Genomic DNA, 27,610 nt, shown 5'->3' on the forward strand with positions numbered 1-27,610 from the left:
CAATTGGAAAATTTACCTCACAACATAGGTTGTTTTATTTTCTGATGTTGGGCCTGGGTGCTTAAATCCATATAAATATGACTAATCTCTCTCACTCTCTCTACTCTCACATACATACAAGAGCATCTTCAGCTCTCTGAAACTCACACACACACACATTTTCTCTCATTATATCTCACTTTTAAGCAACACGTACACAAGCAGTGAGTCACCAAGCACATAACCGTGAGATGGAGGGGGAGGAAAATCTTCTTAACATGCCACATCTGATTTTTTGCCAACTAAAAAAAAAAACCACACAGACACATGCACGTCTGCATACACATTAATTATTTTGAATTAAAATGAGAACTCCTGAATTTTAATTGTAGAATTGCAGTTTAAATTAGGCAGAACACATGCTGGGTTATTTTGACCCAGCTGGTTGGGTTAAATGGTTTTATCATTTTATATAATATATATATTTTATATAAGTCAACTATTTTTTAAAAAAATATTATAATGCTGGCTTAAAATGGACTAGAAATGAATAAATAAATAAATAAAACAGAATTACTAGAGACAAGAGCAATCATCAGTATATGAACATTTATTATTAAGCAAGAGCATGATTAAACAAAACTTAATTTATTTGGGTGAATACAGCATAGTTTACAATATAACATACCATTAAACTCGTTTAACAAGCATTTTAGACCTAAGAATGTAACATTCAAAAGTATAATTTTAATTTAAGTGTATTTAACCATTCTCTGTAATCACTTTTTACTGAAAAGTGTTTATTCTCACGTGTCACTGAAATCTGAGCCGGGGATGTGCTGCTGTTCGCAGGGGAAGTGCGAACTTCAGACTGCCGCCTCGCATTTCACTCATAGCTGAAAATGCCCTGACCAATGGTGTAACTACAGACAGTGGAGGCAGTTATAATAAATATTAATAGAAATATTAAAGGAGACACATATTATGCCCCTTTTTACAATTGTGAAACTAGTATATGTTTCATTCATTATCTGGCCCGGCTCGGTGTTCATCTTCAGTTCTCTCTTCACAGCAGTTTAATGCTGGTTCACACGGGACGATTTTAAAATTGTCGGCCAATTTTCCAAACCTGAGAGACCCCACTCACGGCGATAAAAAATCACGGGTCTAACAGTTCTGGTCGTTCCGTGTGGTGTGCAGCCACACGGCAATATCAACACATCACACACTAACCGATTTGACTCCCGAGCATTCCCAGGTCAGACGGGAAATCTCGCAAAATCCCTCGAGATCAAACGTGACTTCAGAGTAAACAATCATGGTGGATGAAGAGGATGCAGTGGCCATAGTTTGTGCTTTGTTTTTAACGGAAAAAAACATAAGAAAAACAAGAAAAGGCGATGGTCAAAGAGGTGGAGACAACGCGAGCATGGACTATACTTGCTACATCATGATATGGAGGAAAGTTGTTGTTTTATCTCATAGAAATGTTGTTACGTACTACACACATTAATAACCGTTGAAATAAACGTTCATATATTCGTTTCCATGTACTCTGGTGGTCTGCAGTTGTGGATGTAGTTATGCCCATCGACTTTATTTGTATTTGTTATATTTGTCATATTATATACGCCGGCTGTTTTGATTTTGTTTCCCGGTACTTCCTCACCGCCTCGTCACCTCGCTTTCTGATTGGCTACACGTCACAGTCCACAGGCTGAGTGATTGTTTGTACTCGGGGGACACCACACACGAGAAGAAATTGGGCCAAATAAATCCAACATGTTGGATATCCCTGATTTGAGATCGGAGCGGTCCCGACGTTCTTCCGAGCAGAGGAGATTAGTCTTAACACACCACACACGGCAGGAATATTTGCTCAGATTATTTTACGATAATCGGAGCATCCTAAGATTGTCGGAAGGGGTGAATCGGGGCTAAAATCGGCCTAATTATCCTGCTGTGTGAACCAGCCTTTAGTCAGTGTACTGTTTGAGTACATGAATTACTCTGGGATATTGGTTTGTTTTAACTCAGAGGGAGTGTCAGCCACATTAAAAAAGTGAACAACTTAAGTCATTTGTGGATTAATGCGTATTAGAGACGCGAACCGTTTAAAACGATTCCGTTCAATTTGGTGAACTGGTTCAAGAAGATCCGGTTCCATCGAATGATTTGTTCGCAAACCGGATGTCACAAACTGCTTTGTTTTGAACTCTCTCACAACAGACACAGAAGAGAAGACAATGATGAATAAAGTCTTATTTTTGCTATTTTTGGACCAAATTGTATTTTCCAATGCTTCAAAATATTCTAACTGACCCTCTGATGTCACATGGACTACTTTGATGATGTTTTTCTTCCCTTTCTGGACATGGACAGTAGACCGTACACACAGCTTCAATGGAGGGACTGAGAGCTCTCGGACTAAATCTAAAATATCTTAAACTGTGTTCTGACGATAAATGGAGGTCTCACTGGTTTGGAACGATATGAGGGTGAGTTATTAATTACATAATTTAGATTATTGGGTGAACTAACCCTTTAAAATGTTGCCAATTATTACACTTTTTTTTTTCATTAAATGTTGCTCCAAGATTATATTCATATGAAAATTAGAAAATCCCATTGTTTTCCCTATACATTTAATTTAATATCATTTTATTTTTTAAACTACTGAGTCCTAGGGTCCTTTCATACACCCGGTGCAATGCGATGCAAGGCGCAGTGCAAGCGTGTTTGTTAGTTTCAGTCCGGCATTCAGTATGCATTTTCCCATCCAGCGCCACATTGTTTAATTAGCAAATGTATTTACACCTATTTGTGCGCCCATGGGTGTGCTGGTCTAGGAAAGAGGTGTGTTCTGTCACATTGCTGGCGCATTGCTATTTTAAGGAGCTGAAAATAAACTGCACCATAGACCAACTCAAACCTGTCAATGGCGCAATATTATATAAGTGAATTGGTCTACTCTAGAGTAACAAACGAGAAACGGCATAGTCTCTATGCTCCGCCCCTACTTTCACAACAACACTACAACCATAGCCGAAGCCTAACTGTGTGTTCACACCGCCGGTGTCAAGAGCGTCAAAAATCGCTCTTGCCGCTCTGCTCACGACGCTGCAGAAAGATTTGTGAGTGCTCAGACGCTCTAACGTAGATCGAATGCTTATTTTGTATTTAAAGCGGCCGCAAAGCAAACAAGCTTGTTGATCTTGTGCAGACTAACCACAAGGAGTTATAACCTCATTAAATATTGTTGTGGATGAAATATTAGGATCCTTTACTTAAAATGAACATTCTCAGACACCTTGGTCCACGTATCACTTTTAATTTATTTTTTATGTCCCTGTACGCAAACAGGGGCACATCATAGATTAATACAAACGCTAAACAGCAATAGTCAACCTGTGCTTGGGAGCTAATGTGCCAACTCTCAAGCATTCAGCGTGAGACACATGCAATTGACTCTTTTCACACGCTTTCACACCACACAACAATTTTTTCACGCACAGAAAAACCACGAAGCAAAGAGGACACGGAGACCAACAGACTAGACAGAGCAGGTTAGTTTTGATATAATAAAATGGGTAACGTTAAGTTATAGCTAGCTAATTATCAAACGCAGCTACGGTTAGCCATCGCTAACATTAGCACGTTTATCGAACAGCCTTCGATACATTTCTATGTTATAACTTCCCGAAAACAAATACACAAACATATAAAACAAACTTCTAGCAAAATACTAATAGCATCTAACTTACCAATGCAAAAGAAGTGTTGCAAGTTCGGAGTCGAACCTCCAGCGATTAAAAGCAGTGCCGATGTTTACTCTGGTTCGGCTCCTTTTCTTATCGGATTTGATTTGTGATTCCGAGCGCGGTGGTGGTCTCTTGCCAAGGGCTTGAGCCATCCTTTCTCTCTCTTCCCTGAACTGAAATGAAGTACTGGGCTGTACTTTCCACACGATTGACATCAGGTTCAGGCACGCCGACAAGCCGTGCGAGTTATTCGTGTATTGCAGGTTGGATGGTGGTTATGTTGCCCGCATACCGCCTCCCATGGCCGAAACTGGTATTACGACTCCTGTCGGGCCAGTGCTAGTAATGCTAATGCTAATTAAGGTTTATATCTCTGCAGCACTATAACTTGACATTTTTTTTTATGACATCATCGCCCTTATTTCTTCTCATTCTTTAGATGCATGTAGGTCATGTTATGGATATTTTTACCTCAATTTTTGCATATGGCACCTTTAAAGAGCACGTTGGTAGAAAATGCGCCTCTGGGCGGGTCCACAGACTTTGCATATGACACACAGGGATGCGCATCACACAAACATGCCAAATATCAAAAACAAAAGGATTACAGTGTAAAAGAATATTATTGTGTTGGCTACATAAATATAAAAATGTAATGATGGATAGTCATTGCCTGTATTAGAATTAGGCTACCTATTTGCAATTCAGCCTATTACTACTTATAATGATGAATGAAATTGGCTAATTGAACAGTTGTGCCAAGACACACACATTAACTGAATTAATATATTAACTGACTCATTGCGCAGAGTTTGGTGGATTCCTGTTTATCCCATAGATGATCTGCTCGAGCTTTAACTTTGCGCAAGAGCAGATTGGTTTCTTAGCTTGAGAAGCGTTCAGCTTTTTTTGTACTTGCTACATCATTAGAAGAATGGCATCTACGCTAATATTAGTCTGTTTCTCTCTTATTCCGGGGCCACCAGATCCAGTCTGTGTCCAGAGCAAAGGGTCACTGCAGTCACCCGGATACAGTACATAGGACTGTAGTACTCAAGTCGAGTCTCGAGACATTTTTCTATTGTCTCGGACTCGTTGCGTTTGCACTCTAACTTGTCTTGGACTTGGCCACTGGATTCGCCAAATGTTCTCATTGGTCTCGACCAAGTCCAGCAAAAAAAAACAAAAAAAAAAAACATTATATATATATATATATATATATATATATATATATATATATATATATATATATATATATATATATGTTTTTTTTTTGTTTTTTTTTGCTGGACTTGCTCGAGAGCAGGTCATTGTTCCCTTCAAAACAAAACCACATTTGCATGATGTTGCGACTGAAAAGTACCCTTTAGCCTGCTCTACGCTTGTGCTCCAGTGGCATCTGCTGCTGTTAGGCTACAATGACCTGCTCTACATGAAGACGCAGCAGTTTCAGCAAAAAATAAATGGATTTCCAGCACTTAAAATCCCTTGCAGAACCTCTGCTAGTAAATTCATTTTAAAATGGCTATCCTTGTACAGCTATGATTAGCTGTTTCTCCATCTTGGCTTAGCTTTTAGATTTGTTACAGGAAAGGATGTGCATGACCAGCGGTTCACTTGCTGTTTTGAAAAGTTTAGATGTTTCTAACTTTATTTTCTACCTGTTAGATTGTGTTTTATTTACTTCTACACCTAGATAGCCTTAAACTTACCATTTACAATAATGAAATACTAATTAATGTTGTACAGTATAATGGTTGCAAGACTAATGATTTCTACTAGTTGATTTTTTTATTAAAAAATATTTGAGTTACTCGACTACTCGTGGTTCATGCTATTGCAAATGAAAACACATTTAATAGGTTTTTTATCAATAAATGCTAATTAATGTATAGCCTTATGCAACAATTACATATGTTAATTTTATACATATTAACATTTTCATGTAACAGCCAGGATTTGTATCTGTAACAATCACAACATTTTTCGCATTTGGACACAATCGTACAGTTACTTGATAAGACAATTATGACTTTTTATCTTTTTTTTTTTTCTCGTAATTATCAATGAACAAGTATGTTGTGTTAAACTAAAATAATTGTTAATTTATCAGATAATATTTATCATGCAAGTAGAGAGGTCATGACAAACATTAAGTGATCATTTGAACACGACTGAATCCATTCAATATGCACATTTTCATAACGCAGAACTCTTTAAACGAGTCTATAATGCTTAGTAAATTTCACTAAACAGATGTGTGTGTGTGCCGCGCAAACCAGCGAAAGGTAAAGATGCAAACATGTAGGACAAGTAGAAAATGTATCCGTACCTAAACTGATTATTAGCCTACTCTTGAAAGAGAACTGTTATGGTTTTTGAGATAGCCTAAGGTTATAATGGAATATCGTAAATAAATGCCTTTTAAATATTTACAAATAATATAACATATATGATGTATTATTATAGGTGAAATTACTCTTGCAAAGCTCTGATTTCTGAGAGATACACGGAAGGCAACAGCAATGCAGTGTTTGAATTGCGCTTTTTTCACTCATAAAGTTTACATTCATTCATTTCACACTTGTGACTTTAGAGGTCTGTGTATAATATTGCACTGATTCTCTGACTCAACTGTTATCTAGCAAACACCAGACTGCCAGCTTCAGCTAAGTACTCAGGCAGAATTATTCCTTGTCCGTTATTTGTTTTTGAAGTCATCATCCATGCAATTCCGAATAAGGTATTCTGCTTCAGGCACAACCCTATAATTACATTAAACATTTTATTCTTACATGCAACATGGATAAGGTCATAGAAAGTAACAGCTCCATGCAATATTGTAATCCTAAAATTCATGTTGTACTTGCAAACACTTTGTATGCATTATAGTTAATGCATGCTGGAGTAGTCAATTGTTTCCGACAGCTCCGACTAGTCTATACAAGCCCTAGTACAGTATGACAAAATTTAGCTCTATTTATGTGTACCAGCTAATAAAATCTCTTACTAGACACACTAGAATGTTCCAGATAGGTGTGTTAAGGCCAGTTGGAGCTAAACTTTTCAGGGCATTGGCCCTCCAGGATCTAGTTTGGAGACCGATATCCAACAGAGTTGTTACTTTGCACATGCTTTTTGATCATTACAAATAATAATGTAGTAATGTATTTTTGAGTAAAAAATATTCTGTCTAATAGAAATGACTGGAGTTGAACCCCCACTGACCCCCACTGCTGAGGATAAGCCTCTGTCAACCGACCCTGCTAACAGGCCCTCACATCTGACTGACAGGATTCAGACTGAGCTGGTTCACAGAGGACCAAGTAAAGTGCCACCTGGCTTTGTTTTCCGTAGGAATGAGAGTAATGGGAGAAGTTGCACCACCACCAATACTTTAAGAAGACATTAGTAAGTGGTGAAAAGATGGCAAGAAGTTGGCTGATTTATTCAATAAAGAACAACAGCCTATTTTGCTTCTGTTGCAAATTGTTTTCCAGGAGGAACATTAATTTAACAAGTGCAGGAATGCCAAATTGGAAACATGCGAGCGATTTCCTCACATCACATGAAAACATTCCAGAGCACCTCAATTCCATGAAAGCATAGAAGGAAATGTAAGTGAGGTTAAAAAGTGGGAAAACTGGAGATAAGCTGGAGATGGCTCTTCTGGAGGCTGAAAGGGTGAGATGGAGAGCAGTGCCGACATGTCTCACTTCTATCGTGCAGTCACTGGCAGTTCGAAATTTGGCTCTAAGGGGACACACAGAAACACTGATCACACCATCAAATGGGAATTTTCTCAAAGAGTTCAAACATATGGCCAGGTTTGATCCAATTATGAAAAGATCACCTTAACCGTGTCGAAAGAGGAACAGCAAGTCACAACAGCTACTTAAGCCATCATGTGCAGAATGAGCTGATTGATCAGCAAAATCATATCTGCTATAGTGGATGACATCAAGCAGGTAAAGTGTTTTTGAGTAATTATGTACTGCTACAGATATAAGCCACACAGAACAGTAGTCAGTGGTCATTATAGTGGTGTCACTGATGGAGAAGCCTCATATCAGGGAACATTTTATGGGATTTTTGGAGGCAGAGGAGTCCACAGGCCAGCACTTGGAATCCATGATCCTGACGAGACTTGAGGCGTTGGGAATTCCTTTTGAAGACTGCAGAGGACAGTCATATGACAGTGGGGCAAATATGAAAGGCAAAAATAAGGGAGTTCAAGCCAGGCTCTTAGAAAAGAATCCCCGAGCTCTGTTTGTGCCATGTGGGGTGCATAGATTGAATATAGTTGTGTGTGATGCTGCTAAGGGATCTGCTGATGTTATAAGTTATTTTGGTCTCCTGCAAAAAGTGTACACATTATTTTCAGCCTCTATCCAAAGATGGAGAGCTGTTGTGAATGAGGCTTTAATTGAGGTGAGGGTCCACACCAAAGACCCTGCTATAATTCATTTGAGGAGGTGGGGTTGTACTGCTTCAGTGTCTGCACGGTTGTTTGGTATGACGTGCTATCTGCAATACAGCATGCCAGCACACTCATGAACTCTCCTAATATGCATGTGGACCTAGCTGTGAGTCTTTTGAAGGAGACTGAGTGAGATCCCCAGAGCTACAGGGCAAGTGGCTTTGTGGCTTTTGTGAAATTCTGGGTTTTGACAAATTTCCCAAGTCTTGCAGATGAGGAGCTTCCAAAAGTTTTTGAAAGCAATGCGAGGCACTAGGCACCACACCGCACTTTAAGGGGCACTCTGATTTGGACAGTAGAGAGCTTGTACAGGAAATTAAGAACTTCCCTAACCTGCCATCAAAAACCATGAGCCTCCTTGAGCTTATCACTTTTATACATGATAATGATACTGTATATCAGAGATCTACCCCAACTTTTGGACTGCTCTCAGGATTGCACATACTCTGTCAGTCACTGTGGCTCAAGCAGAGAGGAGCTTTTCAAAACTAAAGCTGATCAAGTCATACCTGAGGTCAACCATCACTGGGCTTGCCATCATCAGGATCAATTACTCAATAGAGGAGCAGATTTAATAAGATGACATTATTGATGATTTTGCGTCAAGGAAGGCCAGAAAGGTCAGGTTTTAGTTTTAGTTTGTGTTTTCTGTTCTTAGTGCAATAGTGTAATAATAAGATTCTCTTTAGTGTGTTTTCACATTTGTGTGATGGAGTTGTGCAATTTAAAATATTTTATTTTTATATTATTCTTAATATTATATATTATTGTTGCTCTCTTTTTTATATATATACCTGATTGTATATATTTTTGGCACTTTTATGTACATAGTGTATATTTATTTCAGTTCTGATCACTTATACTGTCATATTTTGTGTAGAATTGTGATCATTGTCTTTTGGCAATGTTGGAGGTGGAGATTGTGCACATTAAAAAGTGTGTTTCCTGTTGTAATTGCAATAGTTAAATAACTGGATTCTTTAAGTGTGTTTTTAAAATGTTCTGATGAAAGATTTGTGCAAATATAACTGTTTGTGCAGAATTGTGTAGGGGTGGGAGGTTGTGGGGCATTTGAAGGGGTTCTCGCCCAGGGTGTTATTCAATGTAGAACCGCCATTGTCTGTGTGAAGACGGTGCACGAGCGCCAAGAGAGAACTGATAACTGCAGCAACGATCACTCTTCATAACTCATTTCAGCTTTAGACCACCTGTTATTTAACAAATTTCTAATCGAATAGAGATGTTGGTGGCGTCATGCTCTCTTACGTAATATATATATATATATATATATATATATATATATATATAAAACTGATAAGATACTGATTTTAATAGGTTGTTTTGACAGACAGGCTTAACCCAGTAGTTGGCTAAAAAAAACTAATCCAGCAGCTTAGTTACATAAAAATCCTCCAGGCACCTGGGTAAAGAAATATTTAAAAATAATCCAATAAATTGACCCAATTAATATAAATAATAATAATAATAATAATAACAAAGCATTTTTCAGCGTGTACAATAATTTGCTAAAGCTTGAATATTCTATATATAAAATATGTTATAGTTTTATTGTGGAGGAGAAAATGCATTTAATTTGGGATTTTAATTTATTTCTTCAAGCATTTCTAAGATTATGAGATTAATTGATTAAATGATTACTGAGTCAAATTTAAGTTAAATTCTGTAAAGCAACAGTAAATGAAAAACAGAATGCTACCACTCATTGAGAATATTAATGTGTAAACTGACACTACCACCTAGTGTTGAGAGTTAAGAGTCCATACATGCACTGCAAAATTTAGTTTGCAACAGAAATGCTAACATGCAGACATAGCACAATGCATCTAACCTGTTCTTCCGGGTTCAATATGTGCTGTGGAGCTATTCTTGTTTAGGCCTTTGTTGAACTGCTGGCTGGAAGGAGGAGATGCTCTGGGCTTACGCCTTAGCTGTAGGCTGGACCACTGATATGTATGATGCCTCTGGTACCTCAGTGCAAAATTTGGGCGCCGTATAAAACGCCGTTCCTCCATAGTCCTGAAAAACCTGAAACTAAAGAAAATTTGAAATATATATAAACATTTGATCAAGCAATTTGATAACAAACCAGAACTAGAGAACTGTTATATGCAAGTCTGACCAGGACTTATATAAATAGCTTTTACAAACACCTCAGTAAATGAACTGTTTAAATGAAATAACCAGATCCAGTTAGAGGTCAAATTAGTCTTCCCCACAAGGTCTAGTAATTTTGAAACTGATTGTGATCGCCCAAGCAGAAAAATGCGCTGTTACTGCCGTTGACTGCTGAAAATCACATTGAGTTTGATGCAAAACCTACCTGACTAAATTATAAACAAAAAATGCTCTAACTGAATATTTTTTCTCAAGCAAAGCAAATTTTAAAAGTCTAATGAAAAATGTCTTCTTACATTTTTGGTCATAGACAATATACATGTCTTTTTATGTTTATGAAAAGTTTATGAAAAAAAGTGGGCTATATAAAATTTAACACACAAAAGAAATAAAGAAACATAAACCTGAACATTAAGATTCCTTGGAACATTATTGTTTCCTTTGTTCTCTGTATACTCGTTTCACCTACAGTTAAATTCTTTCTCTGTTTTTATTGTTTGCAATGGTGCAATGTTACTGGGCAATATTTTAAAGATATTATTATTTTGGGTATTTTGCATGGTCTGTTATTGGTGTAATGTCAATATTTGGCCGAGATACAACTATTTGAAAACCTGAAATTCTGAAGATCTTTATATCTGAACAACAACAAAGCTGGTTACCAGTGTGTTATAAAATAGATTTTAAGATATTGGTATTTGTTTTTAAATCCTAAATGATCTGGCACCCTCCTGTGTGTCTGAATTAATAAAAGAAAATAAGCCAACAAGAATTCTTTGTCTCAACCTAGATCACAGTTAAAGGCAAAAGGTCATATGAAATAACCTTCATTTATCTGTGAAAGCTTCAAATTCTGTCTATGAGTTTAAAAATAAATTGAAATCTCATTTTCTTCCCTTGGCTTCTTAAACTTTGTAAGTTAAATAATTATTTAGATTTTACTGACATTATTTTTTTTTCCTCATGTCGTATGATAAAGTTATATATACACAATAAATAGTTGTGTTGCCTCCTGTAAACATGATATCAGAAATGCAGCACAGGCGCAATCAATTGTTTACAAAGCACATCAAATAAATGATCAGCTTTAAACTCATGCACTCATGATTAAATAGTACACTTATATGAAAAATGGGTAAACATGATATCGGAAGGTGTGAATTTTGTGGACAAGAAGACATAGTGGTATACTGTACTGTCAAAAATATGAGACTGAAATAAGGATTCTAATGCAAAATATCTAAAACATGAAATGCAGTTTACACTGAGATATATTTTCCAAAATAACTCAAGGAATGAATGCTTTTATCTTGCAGTACCTTAAAATACCTGATTTGTGGGAGAGAATAAAAAGGGGAGGCAGGGGCGCATGTCATTTTTATCCACACTCCACACCAGTTGGTGGTGGAAATACAGTATTGTTCAAAATAATAGCAGTACAATGTGACTAACCAGAATAATCAAGGTTTTTAGTATATTTTTTATTGCTACGTGGCAAACAAGTTACCAGTAGGTTCAGTAGATTGTCAGAAAACAAACAAGACCCAGCATTCATGATATGCACGCTCTTAAGGCTGTGCGATTGGGCAATTAGTTGAAAGGGGTGTGTTCAAAAAAATAGCAGTGTCTACCTTTGACTGTACAAACTCAAAACTATTTTGTACAAACATTTTTTTTTCTGGGATTTAGCAATCCTGTGAATCACTAAACTAATATTTAGTTGTATGACCACAGTTTTTTAAAACTGCTTGACATCTGTGTGGCATGGAGTCAACCAACTTGTGGCACCTCTCAGCTGTTATTCCACTCCATGATTCTTTAACAACATTCCACAATTCATTCACATTTCTTGGTTTTGCTTCAGAAACAGCATTTTTGATATCACCCCACAAGTTCTCAATTGGATTAAGGTCTGGAGATTGGGCTGGCCACTCCATAACATTAATTTTGTTGGTTTGGAACCAAGACTTTGCCCGTTTACTAGTGTGTTTTGGGTCATTGTCTTGTTGAAACAACCATTTCAAGGGCATGTCCTCTTCAGCATAGGGCAACATGACCTCTTCAAGTATTTTAACATATGCAAACTGATCCATGATCCCTGGTATGCGATAAATAGGCCCAACACCATAGTAGGAGAAACATGCCCATATCATGATGCTTGCACCTCCATGCTTCACTGTCTTCACTGTGTACTGTGGCTTGAATTCAGAGTTTGGGGGTCGTCTCACAAACTGCCTGTGGCCCTTGGACCCAAAAAGAACAATTTTACTCTCATCAGTCCACAAAATGTTCCTCCATTTCTCTTTAGGCCAGTTGATGTGTTCTTTGGCAAATTGTAACCTCTTCTGCACATGCCTTTTTTTTAACAGAGGGACTTTGCGGGGGATTCTTGAAAATAGATTAGCTTCACACAGACGTCTTCTAACTGTCACAGTACTTACAGGTAACTCCAGACTGTCTTTGATCATCCTGGAGGTGATCATTGGCTGAGCCTTTGCCATTCTGGTTATTCTTCTATCCATTTTGATGGTTGTCTTCCGTTTTCTTCCACGTCTCTCTGGTTTTGCTCTCCATTTTAAGGCATTGGAGATCATTTTAGCTGAACAGCCTATCATTTTTTGCACCTCTTTATAGGTTTTCCCCTCTCTAATCAACTTTTTAATCAAAGTACGCTGTTCTTCTGAACAATGTCTTGAACGACCCATTTTCCTCAGCTTTCAAATGCATGTTCAACAAGTGTTGGCTTCATCCTTAAATAGGGGCCACCTGATTCACACCTGTTTCTTCACAAAATTGATGACCTCAGTGATTGAATGCCACACTGCTATTTTTTTGAACACACCCCTTTCAACTAATTCAACTAATTGCCCAATTGCACAGCCTTAAGAGCGTGCATATCATGAATGCTGGGTCTCATTTGTTTTCTGAGAATCTACTGAACCTACTGGTAACTTGTTTGCCACGTAGCAATAAAAAAATATACGAAAAACCTTGATTATTCTGGTTAGTCACATTGTACTGCTATTATTTTGAACAATACTGTACACCATTTTGTTGTTTGTCAACCGCCAATAAAATTTCAAGAATAAGAATAAGAAGACGAAGCCACTGTTCAGTAGAGGTATGTGCTGTTGATCGTTTCATTTCAGATAACAGTCAAGTAAATGTCTATTGTTTTATTTCTGCATGTTAAAACATGGAAGTTAAATTGGTTGTTTAGACACACTCACTTATGTGAACAATGTCAGCCAGCAGCTGCTATGAAGACCGATGGTACTGACAAAAGTGCAGCTTGTTTGCTGCCACTTAGCACTGACCCTGCCCTCATAACTATAGCTTTATGTAATGATGAATGGACCTCACGAGAAATCGGTGTATGAAAAACAGTGTGTTTCTACTCACAGGACGCAGTGTTCAATTTATATATGCTAATTGTTTTCCCAGCGATGGTGGGAAGCAGCAGTTAATTGGCTTTGTATTAGTTGTGGAATTTATGCTTGTAAGACAAAGACTGATCATAAAGAGGAATGCAGCAAATAATGTTCAGTAATCTCTATTCTGTTATTATGTCACTTTATCTCATGCTTCCTGCTCTTTCTGTAACTTCAAATCTTGTAAAAAATATTAGTAAAAAAAAAGGTGTGTTGTGTGGAGGGGTTGGGATGAACTCAGATGCAGACAGGAAGTACCAAACTCAGGATTTATTAACACAAAAGGGGAAAACAAAACCCACGAGGGGGAAAACAACGACTAGGGTAGACACTAAATAACTTTACAAGACACGATAAACAAAGACTCTGAACACTAACTACAAACAAACACTCACGGTTATACAAAAGACTTCTTAAAGGGGTTACAAGGATACGATATCTCACGAGGCTGACATGTAGAAACACATATGAGGAAACAATGAACCGACAAAAGACAGAGCACACTAGGGGATCTAAATAGGGGAACTAATTAAGACACAACAGGTGGCACAGATAAGGCAATCACGACAAGACTAGGATAACAAGGGGGCGGGGCAAGGGGACAAGACAACACAAGCACATGGCCCAAAGACAAGGCCATGTGCTTGTACACAAAACACGGGTCTGTCATGATCCTGCCTCAAGACTAGAGAAAAGTCAGGACATGGAGGCAGAATCATGACAAGGTGTTAACTGCTTTGCATATCAGACTAAAACCTGGCACATCCTGACAGAGAGAGATAGTGAAGACTGGATCTAAAAAAAATGCATTAATTACCTTTATCACATGATGTATTACATTGATACATGTATTTATCATTCAGCCATATAAAATATTTTTTAAAGAATGCTAAAGACTCTAAATGGGACACTATTCCAACCACTCTGTGTAACTGAGGTTTGAATACCCTTTGACTTGTAAACTTCTAGCACAGCATCAAACTGGTATCGAGCCAAACTATGTGACCTATGTGAGAGACATATATTCATATTAGCGCCTGGGAAATAGGTATTCATATTACTTAATTTGTCCAACAGAGCACGCTCCATTGTTTGCTACTGGTTCAGCATAAAGCATGAATATTAAAGGTATTTCCACCAGGAGACAATTTACATGACATCTTCATGAATGAAATGTGAATCTTTAAAGTGAATTTTACTGCACAACTATAAAATTGTAAATATATATATATATATATATATATATATATATATATATATAAAGGGAATATTGCAATGCGCAACTGAACAAATCACTCCCCTAGATGACTCGTTCTTCCCGAGTCATATTAAAGGTTTGTTCAAAATGAACCAATCGTTCAAAAATGACCCATCACTATCTTAAACCTCCTGAAGTTGATTGAAGTGGATGCATTACTTAATAGATGAATAAGCAGAAGGAGGGATATGTTGTCGTTGTAGGAAAAAGACCATGCCACTGTTTTAGCAAGGTCCGTTCATAATCTTAACTTGTTTTTGCACCAAAAGGATAAAATGATTTGGTACTTGTGGAGGCTGAATACTAGCACGCTCACCGGATGACTTGGAGGTGTCGGTGTGATTATTTAAGTTTAACTTAAAATACTGTCATTTTAGGTCATTCAGATAAGAGTAATACATATTTTGAAATAAAGATGTGTCTTTCTAAATTAATGAAAACAAAGAAGGTGTTCTTATTCTTATTATTAAGTCTGTGAACTTGAGTGTCAAAAAATTATAACTCAAACTCCACTGAAACTCCACACTTCACAGACATGAAGAATGTATTTACAAGAAACAAAATATATATTCTTATTTAACCAATTCAAATGGCTTATCAGAAAATGCTGATTATGTAATCCGTATGAAACACGGATTTGGAACAACAAAATGGTGAGTAATTAATGACAGAATTTTTGTTTCTGGATTAAATTACTTAATTATTTTACACCCCTGTTACATACTGATAAGTGCCTGCCAAGTGTCAATTTTGTGAGCATAGAGCACCTGGAACCCTGCCGCATCACCTTCCATGGATGCATGGATACTCCTGACAACAAGTCTTTAAAAGCTGCCATACTTCCGTGTGCAATGGTCTTGGATAGACATAGGTAAAGGTTTTGTATACACTTTGTATATACTTGATTATCCACTTGTTCATTCTCTACTTGTTTGCTGAGGACCATTGTCTAGGTTCTCCTGAAGCAAACAAAAAACTGATCATATTTTAACCACAGGGCAGCTCTGTGGGTGAAATCATCCAATGTGCTGATTGGACATAGCAAATTTATCTTCTCCTGGTCCACTGCCCAAAAGGGAGAAGGCCTAAGGCCTGCAGCATTACAGATCATGTCACATTAGTGGGAAGCTTAGGAACAGACATTGGTCTAGGGTGAAGAGATGGTTTCACCATACCCAGTGAAACTCAAAAAAACTATTGTAAGGATCAGCCAAATCGATTGGGTAGCAAGGTTTAACCTGCCAGAACCCCCCATTATGGGACTCACAGCTGAAAGTTACCTACCTAACTTAAAATTGTAACAGTTCCTTACTTCTGTGTGTTACACACATAATTTTGGTATCTTTTGTTGGTAATGCTCAAAAATATTAAAAGTTATAGACACAGACGTGCCTTGAAATTGTTTTACAGCCTTGAATTGTTTTTTTTTAATTTAATATAAAAATATTTGAAATCATTCCCGGAGCAGTCTAGAAAAGTAATGGGTCGAAGGTCACATGTCTCATGTTTCTATTTCATATCTGAAGATATCATGAAAAATTAGATTCCTGCAAACATTTTTCTGAGACTATGTCTAGCCCCCTACCCCCCCCCCCCAATATAAAAAATATTTACCAACTCTATTGAAGAGTTCTACAAACTATTTTAGTAATTACAAATACCACTGCTTAGTTTTTCAATTATTAAACATTAGACATAAACTTATAGATCATATATATATATATTAAAATACAATAAGTATAATTTGAGTAAATATATATTATATAATTGTATAACTGTGTATGTCAATTACAGGACAATCTGAGATTGCTAGAAATGCAACATTTACAATGAATTATGTTCATATAGTCAATTATCACGTGTTGAAGTACTGATGGCCAGTTATAAGAGATGGTAATCATATAGATGCGTCATAATAATCACACATTGTTAGCTGTGATTACACAGTAATAGTGTGCTGATTTTGCGCTCAAATAGATGGAAATCATGTAGATACAGGCACATTCAACATAAAACACACTCACACATATATGAAAAATGTTGAAAAATAAAACAAAATAAAAAAGGGTGATTGCTAAGTTCCCCCTCCATCAGATGACAGGTGGTAGTAAAAAAAACAAAAAACATGTTTTTTTTTTTACTACCAAGATTCAGTTTCTAAGCGTGAGTTATTCCACAACTTGACTGAAACATAAACAAAGGAATTATCATCCATATTACAATGTTATTGCTTCATTGAACTAAACATGCTCCATGAGATTTTGTTCAGCGGACCCTTACATTCCTAACTAAACCAGGATTTACAGCTGTGGATGTGTTTATGACTTGTTATTATGACGAATCTGGTGTGTACTGCATTTTTATTCTTCATGTTTCGATATGTACTGATTACACAAATTTAGCAAATACATTCTTTGTAAGCTTTCCATTGAACAACAGCGATCTGTCATTGATGCTTGAGACTTAGATCTTTATAATGATATTTACATTTACATTTTACATTTATTCATTTTAGCTGACGCTTTTATCCAAAGCGACTTACAATTGCTATATATGTCAGAGGTCGCACGCCTCGGGAGCAACTAGAGGTTAAGTGTCTTGCTCAGGGACACATTGGTGTCAACCAGTGGATTAGAACCCAGGTCTCTCCGACCAATGGCATGCGTCTTATCCACTGCGCCAAGATTATATTTGTCCCATTTCATTTAATCTATTTCTAAATACTGGCAAGTGCAAACAAGGGGAGTTCAGTGCGCCCACGTCTGGGTGCAGATTAAGAGGTTAAAATGGGGTCAGATCTTACTATGTGTGTTTCAGGTGTTTCACAAGCTCATATAATGAATGGAGTAACTGTAATGTGTATTTCTCCACCAGGCTGAGATGTGAGGAGATGGGGTGGTGGATGGATGCTCAAAAACTGTCAAGGAACAGAGGTAAGTCTGTTGTGAATATATACCGTCCTCATAACTTGTTAATTGAGGTGATTACTAAATATGCTCCTCTTGTGTTAATTCAGAGTACCCCCAAAAAGCAACTGAGCAAAGGACAGCCACCCGATAAATTTAATAAGGCCCCCAAATTTAGTTCTGAAATTTGGCAGACTGACGTTTCAAGGAAAGACTACACTTTTGATGGGGAGGGCCCATGCAACCTTCAACAGGAGCAGCTGAGAGTACCAGGCGGACAATCCCTACCAGCTGATGAATTAGGAACAGTATAATTTGAAAAGCCTGATCAGGAGGGATCATATGACTTATTGATGGTAGCAGCTCACCGCATCATACTTGTAACCCCTACTGGGGGCCAGTACTGCCTACAATAGGAGCAACTGGTAGTAGCGGGCAGACACCCCCAATAGAGTGTGTTTTAACAGAAACACTGCCAAAGCCACAGACCTTTGATATGTTATGCAGCATTGAGCAGATTGGACCCTACTAGCCAATGGATGAGAAGCAGTTTGATTGGGAAGCCAGATCAGGAGGACTCCGTTTCTTGACAGGAGCAATTTACATGTCCATTTAGTCAAAGCAGAAGCAATCATACCAATGAGAGGGAAACAATATACAAGTGCTGTGACAAGTGTCATTTAGCTTAGCACAGTGCACATAGCAAGGGTCTAATCTTCCAAATATTGTATAGAGCAAACCCGGAGGACCAGGCCGTTAAAGCAATATGGTCTTTGAAGCTTAAGTGATAATCCACCACTACTCCAAGGTCCCTGACTGTCCTGGAAAGAGTTATGGTTAAAGTACTGAGTTGACTGAGATCACGAGCAGTTCCGCTTAGCAAGGTTGAATTTAAGGTTATGATCCTTCATCCAGCAAGAAATGTCTGTCAGACAGGCTGCAATGTGAACATATACTGTTGGATCATGTGGTTGGAATGAGAAGTAGAATTGATTGTCATCAGCATAGAAATGATAGGAAAAACCATGCTTCTGAACAACAAATCCTAAAGATGACATATAGATGGAGAAAAGAAGTGGTCCAAGCACTGAGCCTTGAGGAACCCCAGTAGCAAGAAGCTGTGACTTCACCCCTCACCCCTCCAAGACTCCCTGAAGTACCTACCAGAGAGGTAAGACTTACTGAAGTGCAGTTCCTGAGATGCCCATCTTCATGAGGTTGGACAGTAGGATCTTTGGTGGTTAACTGTGTCAAAAGCAGCAGACAGATCCTGGAAGATGAGGACTGAGAATTTGGAAGCTGCTCTTGCCAGTCGGAGGGCTTCGGTAACCGAGAGCAGGGCAGTCTCACTTGAGTGGCCACTTTTGAAGCAAAATTGGTTACTGTCAATAATGTTTTTCGGTGCAAGAAACAAAGAGTTGTTTGAATAAAACTCACTCAAGTGTCTTCACAATGAATGGAAGAAAGGATACTGGTCTGTAGGTTTCTAAAAGTGCTGAATTTAGAGGGTTTATTAAGCAGTGGGGTTACCTGAGCCTGCTTGAATGCTGTGGGAAATGTACCAGAGAGGTGTTGATAATGTGAGTGAGCATGGGTATAACTGAAAAAGAATTGGCCTGAAGGAGGTGGGGATAGAATCAAGGGGATGGGTAGTAGGATGATTGGAAAGGATTAGTGTGGTAGAAGAGAGAATGAGTATTTATGGTTATGAAGTTTTAGTCAATTTGTGTGGAGAATTGGTCGCTGATGGTTGTTGTTTTTTATATGAAGAATATTGCAAAGTCATCAGCAGTAGTGATGCATTGATCCGATACTCGGGATCAGTATTTGCTCGATACTGCCATTTTCTGCGGATCAGATGATACCGATCCAAATCCGATATAGTGTGTATACTATTGTTTTATTGTTGATCCCCACGAAAGGTAAAAAAATATTATAAAGCAACAAAACATTTTCGTGCACATATCTCAAGTGTTTTGAAGCTGTTCCATAGTTCAGCTGTGTGTCATCGTCCATTTAGCAATCAAACTGCGTGTCGCATTCAGTTACTACAGTCAAAACAATGAAACTCTCTTAGGCACAATAAACTTATGCACGGATTTAATCCACTATGTATCAATATCTCTTCCCTTTATACTAGTGTTATCCGGTTCACAAACAAATCTTTCAATTTAACCGGTTGTTCTTAGTGAATCGGTTGAACCAGTTCACCAAATCTGATGAATCGTTTCAAACTGTTTGTGTCTTTAGTAAGTATTAATCCATGAATTACTTAAGTTTTTCACTATTTTAATGTGGCTGACACTCTCTCAGAGTCGAAATTAACCAATATCCCGGAGTAATTAATTTACTCAAACAGTACACTGACTGAACTGCTGTGAGAAATGAAGATGAACACGAGCCTAGCAGAATGTGTGTTGTACTAACTTTTCTATGCAGAATCGGAGGGCTGCAATGCCTGCACACTGAGTATTCATGTTGTTTCAAGCTCATCATTCTGCGCACGGGATGTGCATAAGTGCTCTGTGCCACTCTATATGGGTGCCTTTAGTATTATAATACTTTTCTGCACAATCAAAAATTATTAATGGTCTTTCTTGTTCTGTCATATCTATCATATGTTGCTGTCTTTTTTACTGTTCTATACATTTGAAAAGAAACGTCTTTTACATTTCTATACAGATGTAGCCTATATACAGGTGCTTCTCATTAAATTAGGATGTCGAGGAAAAGTTTATTTATTTCAGTAATTCAACTCAAATTGTGAAACTAGTGTATTAAATAAATTCAATGCACACAGACCGAAGTAGTCTAAATCTTTGGTTCTTTTAATTCTGATGATTTTGGCTCACATTTAACAAAATCCCACCAATTTACGATCTCAACAAGTTAGAATATGATGACATGCCAATCAGCTAATCAACTCAAAACACCTGAAAAGTTTTCCTGAACCTACAAAATGGTCTCTGACAATCATTGACACCCTTCACAAGGAGTGTAAGTCACAAAACTTAATTGCCAATAAGCTGGCTGTTCACAGAGTGCTGTAACCAAGCATGTTAACAGAAAGTTGAGTGGAACAAAACAGCGTGGACCAAAAAGATGCACAACCAACCCAGAGAACCGCAGACTTATGAGGATTGTCAAGAAAAATCGATTCAGAAATGTAGGTGAACTTCACAAGGAATGTACTGAGGCTGGGGTCAAGGCATCAAGAGCCACCACACACAGAAGTGTCAAGGAATGTTGCTACAATTGTATTCCTCTTGATAAGCCACTCCTGAACCACAGACAACATCAGAGGCATCTTACCTGGGCTAAGGAGAAGAAGAAATTGACTGTTGCCATTGGTCCAGAGTCCTTTTTTCAGATGAAAGCAAGTTTTGTATATTCATTTGGAAACTAAGGTTCTAGAGTCTAGAGGAAAGGTGGAGAAGCTCATAGCCCAAGCTGCTTGAAGTCCGGTGTTAAGTATCCAGGGTCTTTGATGATTTGGGGTGCAATGTCATCTGCTGGTGTTGGTGCATTGTGTTTTTGAAAACCAAAGACACTGCACCCGTTTACCAAGAAACCTCGGAGCACTTCGTGCTTCCTTCTGCTGACCAGGTTTTTGAAGATGCTGATTTCATTTTCCAGCAGGATTTGGCACCTGCCCACACTGCCAAAAGCACCAAAAGTTGGTTAATTGACCATGGTGTTGGTGTGCTTGACATGCCAGCAAACTCACCAGTCCTGAACCCCAGAGAGAATCTATGGGCTATTGTCAAGAGGAAGATGAGAAACAACAGACCAAACACTGCAGATGAGCTGAAGACCACTGTCAAAGAAACCTGGGCTTAAAGACCACCTCAGCAGTGCCACAAACTGATCACCTCCATGACACACTGAATTGAGACAGTAATTAAAGCAAAACGACCCTTACCAAGTAATGAGTACATGTACAGTAAATTAAAATACTTTCCAGAAGGCCAACAATTCACTAAAAATGTTTTTTTTTTTATTAGATTTTATAAAAGTTAATGTGGATATGTGATTTTTCCAGAATCTAGAGTATCTTTTGATGCTGAATTATACACTAACTTCGTTTATAATAGTATTTTTGTCATATATTATGATTATATATGTTTTCATTTGTTATTTTTTTATATAAAAAAAAAAGTTGTTTATATGTAGCAGATTGTGTTTAACAAACAAAGGAGTAGTGATCAGGTCAACAGAGAAAAGTATAGAAATACTACATTAATAAAAATAAAATAGCGCTGGTATTGGATTGGTCAGATCAGATCTGACCGGTCCTGAAAAAAATGGTATTGTTGAATCCCTAATCAGCAGTATGTGTTGATGAATTAGGAGGTGGAGGAGGACAAAGAAAGTTTTAAAAAGCATGTGAGTCAAAACATTTGTTAATTTTGTTGTGGTAGTTGGGGTTAGGGTTGTTTTAGCAGTGGAGACACTTGCAGTGAAGGAGGAGTTACTGATATACACTTAGGTCAATAGAATGTTTTGATTTGCACCCCTTCCTCTCTGCAGTCCTGAGTCTAGAATGATGTTCCCAGAGAACATCAGACATCCAGGGAGCAAACAAGTTGGTGCATGCTGGTCTGGATGAAAGGGAGCAAAAGTTGTCTAAGCAAGATGTTAAATTAGAGCACAGAAAGTGCTGAAAACTGAAGGGGTGGAGGAAGTGAGGATGAAACCATAGAGGATAAGTGAGTGGCAGAGAGCGAGTGTAGGTTACGCAGAAGGGGAAATGTTACCTGCGAGGAGTGTGTGTTGTGTCCAGATGTTTCCATCACCCTGCTTATTATGCACTTTTTGAAGTATCTCATCAGAATCAAGTGATGGAAACCCTGAATTTCGAATAATAATGCCTTTATTCACAAAAAATATTTTTTCGCTCACTTGAGGTGGATTTGGCTTATTAAAAGTATTAATGTGAATAATGGGAGGTGAAAATGCATTTTTGTATATAAATTCCTCCAAGGGCATAAAAAATGTCATGCGACTTTTTGCTATGGGACTAACCAGCGTATCGATTTTGTTCCACAACAACTAAAATGTTGTTATATGATCTTTCATTTTTGTCTATTTACAAGTGGCAAACATGGACTCATTTCTTTATCAGTTAACTTCTGTAAAATTATAATGATGGTATCAAGTACAAAGTAAAATGTTATAAAAACTATAATGGATAAATTATTGTATCACATCTTTGATTGTAAAGCATCCTACAAAACGAAGATATCCAATATATAGATTTAAGTAGATGAACTTACTCTAGACCTCAATATTTGGCACACAAACCTGAAGAATGGTAGCAATTAACACATTTAAAATGATGAGCTCTTTACATAACAGCACAACAAATGACTAACAATTGTGACAAAGCAACAACAAAAATGTTTTAAATAGAGCCAACAAACAGCAAAACAATCACCCTATAACAGTAATTGCATCACTTATTTATGCTGCAGTGCATACTGAATTGAATTGAGTTTATTTAAATTTAATCAGGGACAATGCACAAAAAAAATTAGTCTAAGAAAGAAGAGATGCCATGTGCCAGGTTATAGCAAAAAAAAAGGCAAATTTCCACCCGCAGTCCCTAGAAAGATGTTACATTTAAAAAAGTTCATAAAATATATACAGTATTATACATGGAAGCATTACTTCACTCACATCATCGGAACACTCTCCATTTCATGATATACAGAATTATACAAGGGCAAAACACTCTCCACTTCATGAATCTAACACTCACTCATTCACTCACAGTCTACATTCATATCACAGTCATTCAGTGCTTACAGGTTTGCTTTGTTAATAGCCACTGTTTGGTCAGGCATGTAAATGTACTATAGTTTATACATTAAATCACTTAATTGGAAGAGTGTTCCAAAGGCTCGCTGCTCTATAAGAGAATGAATGTTGACCATACGTAGTTCTGCATCTTCGAACGCTAAACTCTCCTCTGACTGTCTAATAACGTCTCTCTGAATTTAGTGGAACAAATTTTCTCAAAGGGGAAGCAGCGATATTATGGATGATTTTAAATAGAGCAGAAATTTGATTTATATTTATAGGTTTTCAAAACTCAAAATGTTATATGTACTTTGTACTTTACAGTGATGATACTGACGAGGCTTTTTATCATGAATTTTTATTGCCCTTTTACATAATGATTCAAGTCATTTTAATGATGATATTTAATGATACACGCTTGAGACCAACTAGACATGCAATACAGAAGATGCGGAACAATCATAGTATTGAAATATATATCTGAGGTTTCCGTAGTTAAAGAATTTCTAATATGTTTCTAATTCATAAAATTAAAATTAAATTTCAATTTATTAAATTTCAAGGTTTTTTTATATGACTTTTAAAACCCAAATTTGAATCAAGTATTAGACCTAAATATTTAGTTTCCTTTACATTTTAAATTTTTTGCCCATTTACTTGAATTTTTAAAAAATCTTACGTTTATTTAAAAAAAAAAAAAACATTGAGACCGTTTTATCAACATTTCAGGTCAGACAATATGTCTACAACCTTTCTACAACTTTTTGCATCACTTTTGATATTTTGTTTGCAACCTCCTGCTCGTTTTCCCCGAAAGTGAAGATCTCTGTATCATCAGCGTACATGATTACGTGAACGACCAAACACACTCTAGGGAGGTTATTTATATAGATGCTAAAAAGCAAGGGTCCCAAAATAGACTCTTGCGGTAACCCCATCGAGGTGGCTCTAAACGCAGATTGGATGTTATTTACATGTACACACTGATGTCGGTCGCTCAATAAGATCTTATCCAGTTTTGGGTTTACTCAGAGAGACTATATTGATTTAATTTACTGTAGAGTATCTGGTGCTTAACAGTATCAAAAGCTTTACGTAGATCAAGGAAGACTGCTCCCACCACCCTTCCCCGATCCACATATGCCCTGATAGTTTCCAGGAGGTAACAGCATGCAAAGTCTTTAGAGTATTTACATCTGATGCCAAATTGCATTGCTGGGAACTCACAAAGCCTTGAGATTTAAGCAATATGAAATTATTTGTTCAGACAACTTTGTTTGACTAGTTGGGACAATATTTGTGGTAATTCTGTTGGTCTGACAAGGTTTTTATGTAGTTTTAAGTATTTGAGAATCAAATAAAACATAAACTGGAAAATATGCATTTAAATTTATAAATTTATATTTATAATATTTATATAGTGTATAGAAGAAGCTACATGTCTGTATCTTCTCTCTTTCTTTATTAAAATTAGCACCAGAGGGGTCCTATCTCACTCCTGTAGGGCCAATGTCCTGCAACACTTACAACACACTTACCTGGAAGTTTCTAGTGAGTCTGAGGCCTTGTCCACGTGAGCGCTTTTCAAAACTGCAGCTGTTTCTGTGCAGTTTGGCCATTCGTCCACACGTAAATGCAGCAACAGGTAACCAAAACTGAACATTTTTTTAAACTCCTGCCAGGGTGAGGATTTTCGAAACTCTGGATTCAGTGTTATCATTTAGACTGCAAAACCAAAGATTTTGGCTTGTTTACGCCTACTGGAAACTTTTTCAGGCTTTTCTGATTGGCCAACATGGCTTTACGGTTGAGATTAGGGTTAGAATTTTTTTTTTTAGAAAAGAAAGAAGGAAAAACTTCTTCACAGGTAAAATACCTGTGGACATGGCCGTAGCCAGCTATGAGGTCACGAGGTCTGGACTTTGGTACATTTTTTCATGTTCAAAAATACTATTTGTTCTCTTATTGACTAATTTGCTGCTAAACTCCTCATATGAATGTCTGTATAATGCATGTATAATTCAGAATGTTTAGCGTCTGTGGTATGAAAAATGATCGCTGTGGGACGCTTCCAAAGTGCACAAGTCTTCAGAGAGCTGTGAGAAAGAGTGCGAGACGCAGCCTGCGTGTTGAGAGATCAAGGCTGTTATAAGCATTTTTTTACTTGTTTTCTACTAAATTTAACACTTTAGAAAGTTAATAAAGAAGGAAGTTTTGGTTTAGGGTCAGCGATAACTTTATCTTATCTAATTTCCAAAATATTTGAAATAATTTTGGTTTAATTATTATTATTTTTTTTTTTTTTTATAGCAATATCTACATAACATTGCATCACTGGCATTAGTCTGGCAGTTATCAAAAAAGGCAGCGGCTATTTACACTAAGTGCAAATATCTATAGATTCTATTTATACTATGTTAAAATAGCAGAACCTGTTACAATAACCTGTTCCAATTTTTCTATTCTCTATTACGTTTTCTGAACAATGACCTTTTTTTTACCTTCATTCCCAGATCTGTATACAACCTTAATCTTTTTTCCTTTTCTTTTCTTTTTATTTTTTTAACGTTTCCTTACCGTGAATGCAGGTTTTTCCCTTCAAATCTTGGCCGATATTGGCGAGCGTATCGTAAAGGACTCCTTTTTCTCTGGATGTGTCTTTTCTTGTTCTGAAAAATATAAGAATACTGTTTTGAATGTAATTTCAATATAATCATATGTTTGTAACAGTTGTTTTTATAAATAGGTTATCACAATTATACCATATTAGGGTACATGGACACATTAAGACATTAAGATTAACCCAAACTTTTTTAACCTTTCACTTACAGTATTTAGTGAATTATCATGTATTTTAAAGTGGACCTATTATGCAAACAATACTTTTATAATGTGTTTGAAAACAGTTGTGTGGCCACAGTGTATGAAAACAACCAGCCTATAATGATAAAACAGTCTTTTAGAACAAGAGATTCCAGATTCTCCCTATGTACACGTCGTAGTAGGAAGAAATCCCCGCCCATTTGTGATGATCTCTGCCCTATTTGCATTCAGTCCTGAGTGAGAAGCAGCAGTCTGCCATTACTGTTTGCCTGCTGTAGATGCTGGAGATACAACATCAGCTCCAAAGACCCATTACAAGTGTCAAGTGTTGGGATGCACCAAGGAACATGGGAGTCTCCTTCTTAGCCACTGCGGACATTGTGGTTAGCTTATTTTTGAGGGAAATGTCCTAGGGGGAAAATCTGTTAAATCCCCTACATCAGTGGTTCCCAAACTGGGGTGCGTGCACCCCTGGTGGTGCGCAGACTGACCACCAGGGGTGCGCAAGAGAATGTTTGTAATGGCGGGGAAAAAGATCGCTCTTTATTATTTTTATGTATTTAACTGAGGTAAACTTTACATGCAAAGGTTTTATTAAGAAATACAATTTCACATTTCACATTACACACTACATTACTGTATAAATTACAATTGATTTCATTTCATTTTACAAGCACGTTTGTGTCACAATAGCCCCGCCCTGTTCTTTTAGTTCATATTAGGTGCTAACTGATAATTCGTTCATTTTTTCACTTACTACATTCAACAGAATGGACACCTGGGGCCGGATTCACAAAAAAATATTCTCAAGAAATAAATTAAAATATTAAAACGTTCTCAAATATATTCCTAAGAACATCTTAATTTTTTTTCTTAAGAAGAAATTAACAGGCGTTATCTGAATAAATACATGTTGCTGCTAAACTCACTCCTGTAGATTACCCTAATAATCATAATCATAAGCACGCACCAGACTGTATATTTTTGTTGCGACTTTGAATGGCGCTCAGCTTCATGTTTTAATGCGGCCTGTT

At 37.1% G+C, this 27,610-nt stretch overlaps 1 protein-coding gene across 1 annotated transcript in view; it reads right to left on the bottom strand.

Moving 5' to 3' along the window:
* The window catches only part of LOC113078007 (uncharacterized), a 77,130-nt gene that overhangs the window by 38,915 nt on the left and 10,605 nt on the right, over positions 1 to 27,610 (bottom strand). The window contains exons 2-3 of the mRNA XM_026250282.1: positions 26,331 to 26,422; positions 10,070 to 10,272 (exon numbers count right to left, since the gene is read on the bottom strand). Coding sequence (XP_026106067.1) covers positions 10,070 to 10,272; positions 26,331 to 26,422 — 295 coding nt within the window. The remainder of the gene's footprint in view (positions 1 to 10,069; positions 10,273 to 26,330; positions 26,423 to 27,610) is intronic.

The sequence above is a fragment of the Carassius auratus genome, unplaced genomic scaffold (genome assembly GCF_003368295.1).
Source record: "Carassius auratus strain Wakin unplaced genomic scaffold, ASM336829v1 scaf_tig00023751, whole genome shotgun sequence".
Lineage (NCBI taxonomy): Eukaryota > Metazoa > Chordata > Actinopteri > Cypriniformes > Cyprinidae > Carassius > Carassius auratus.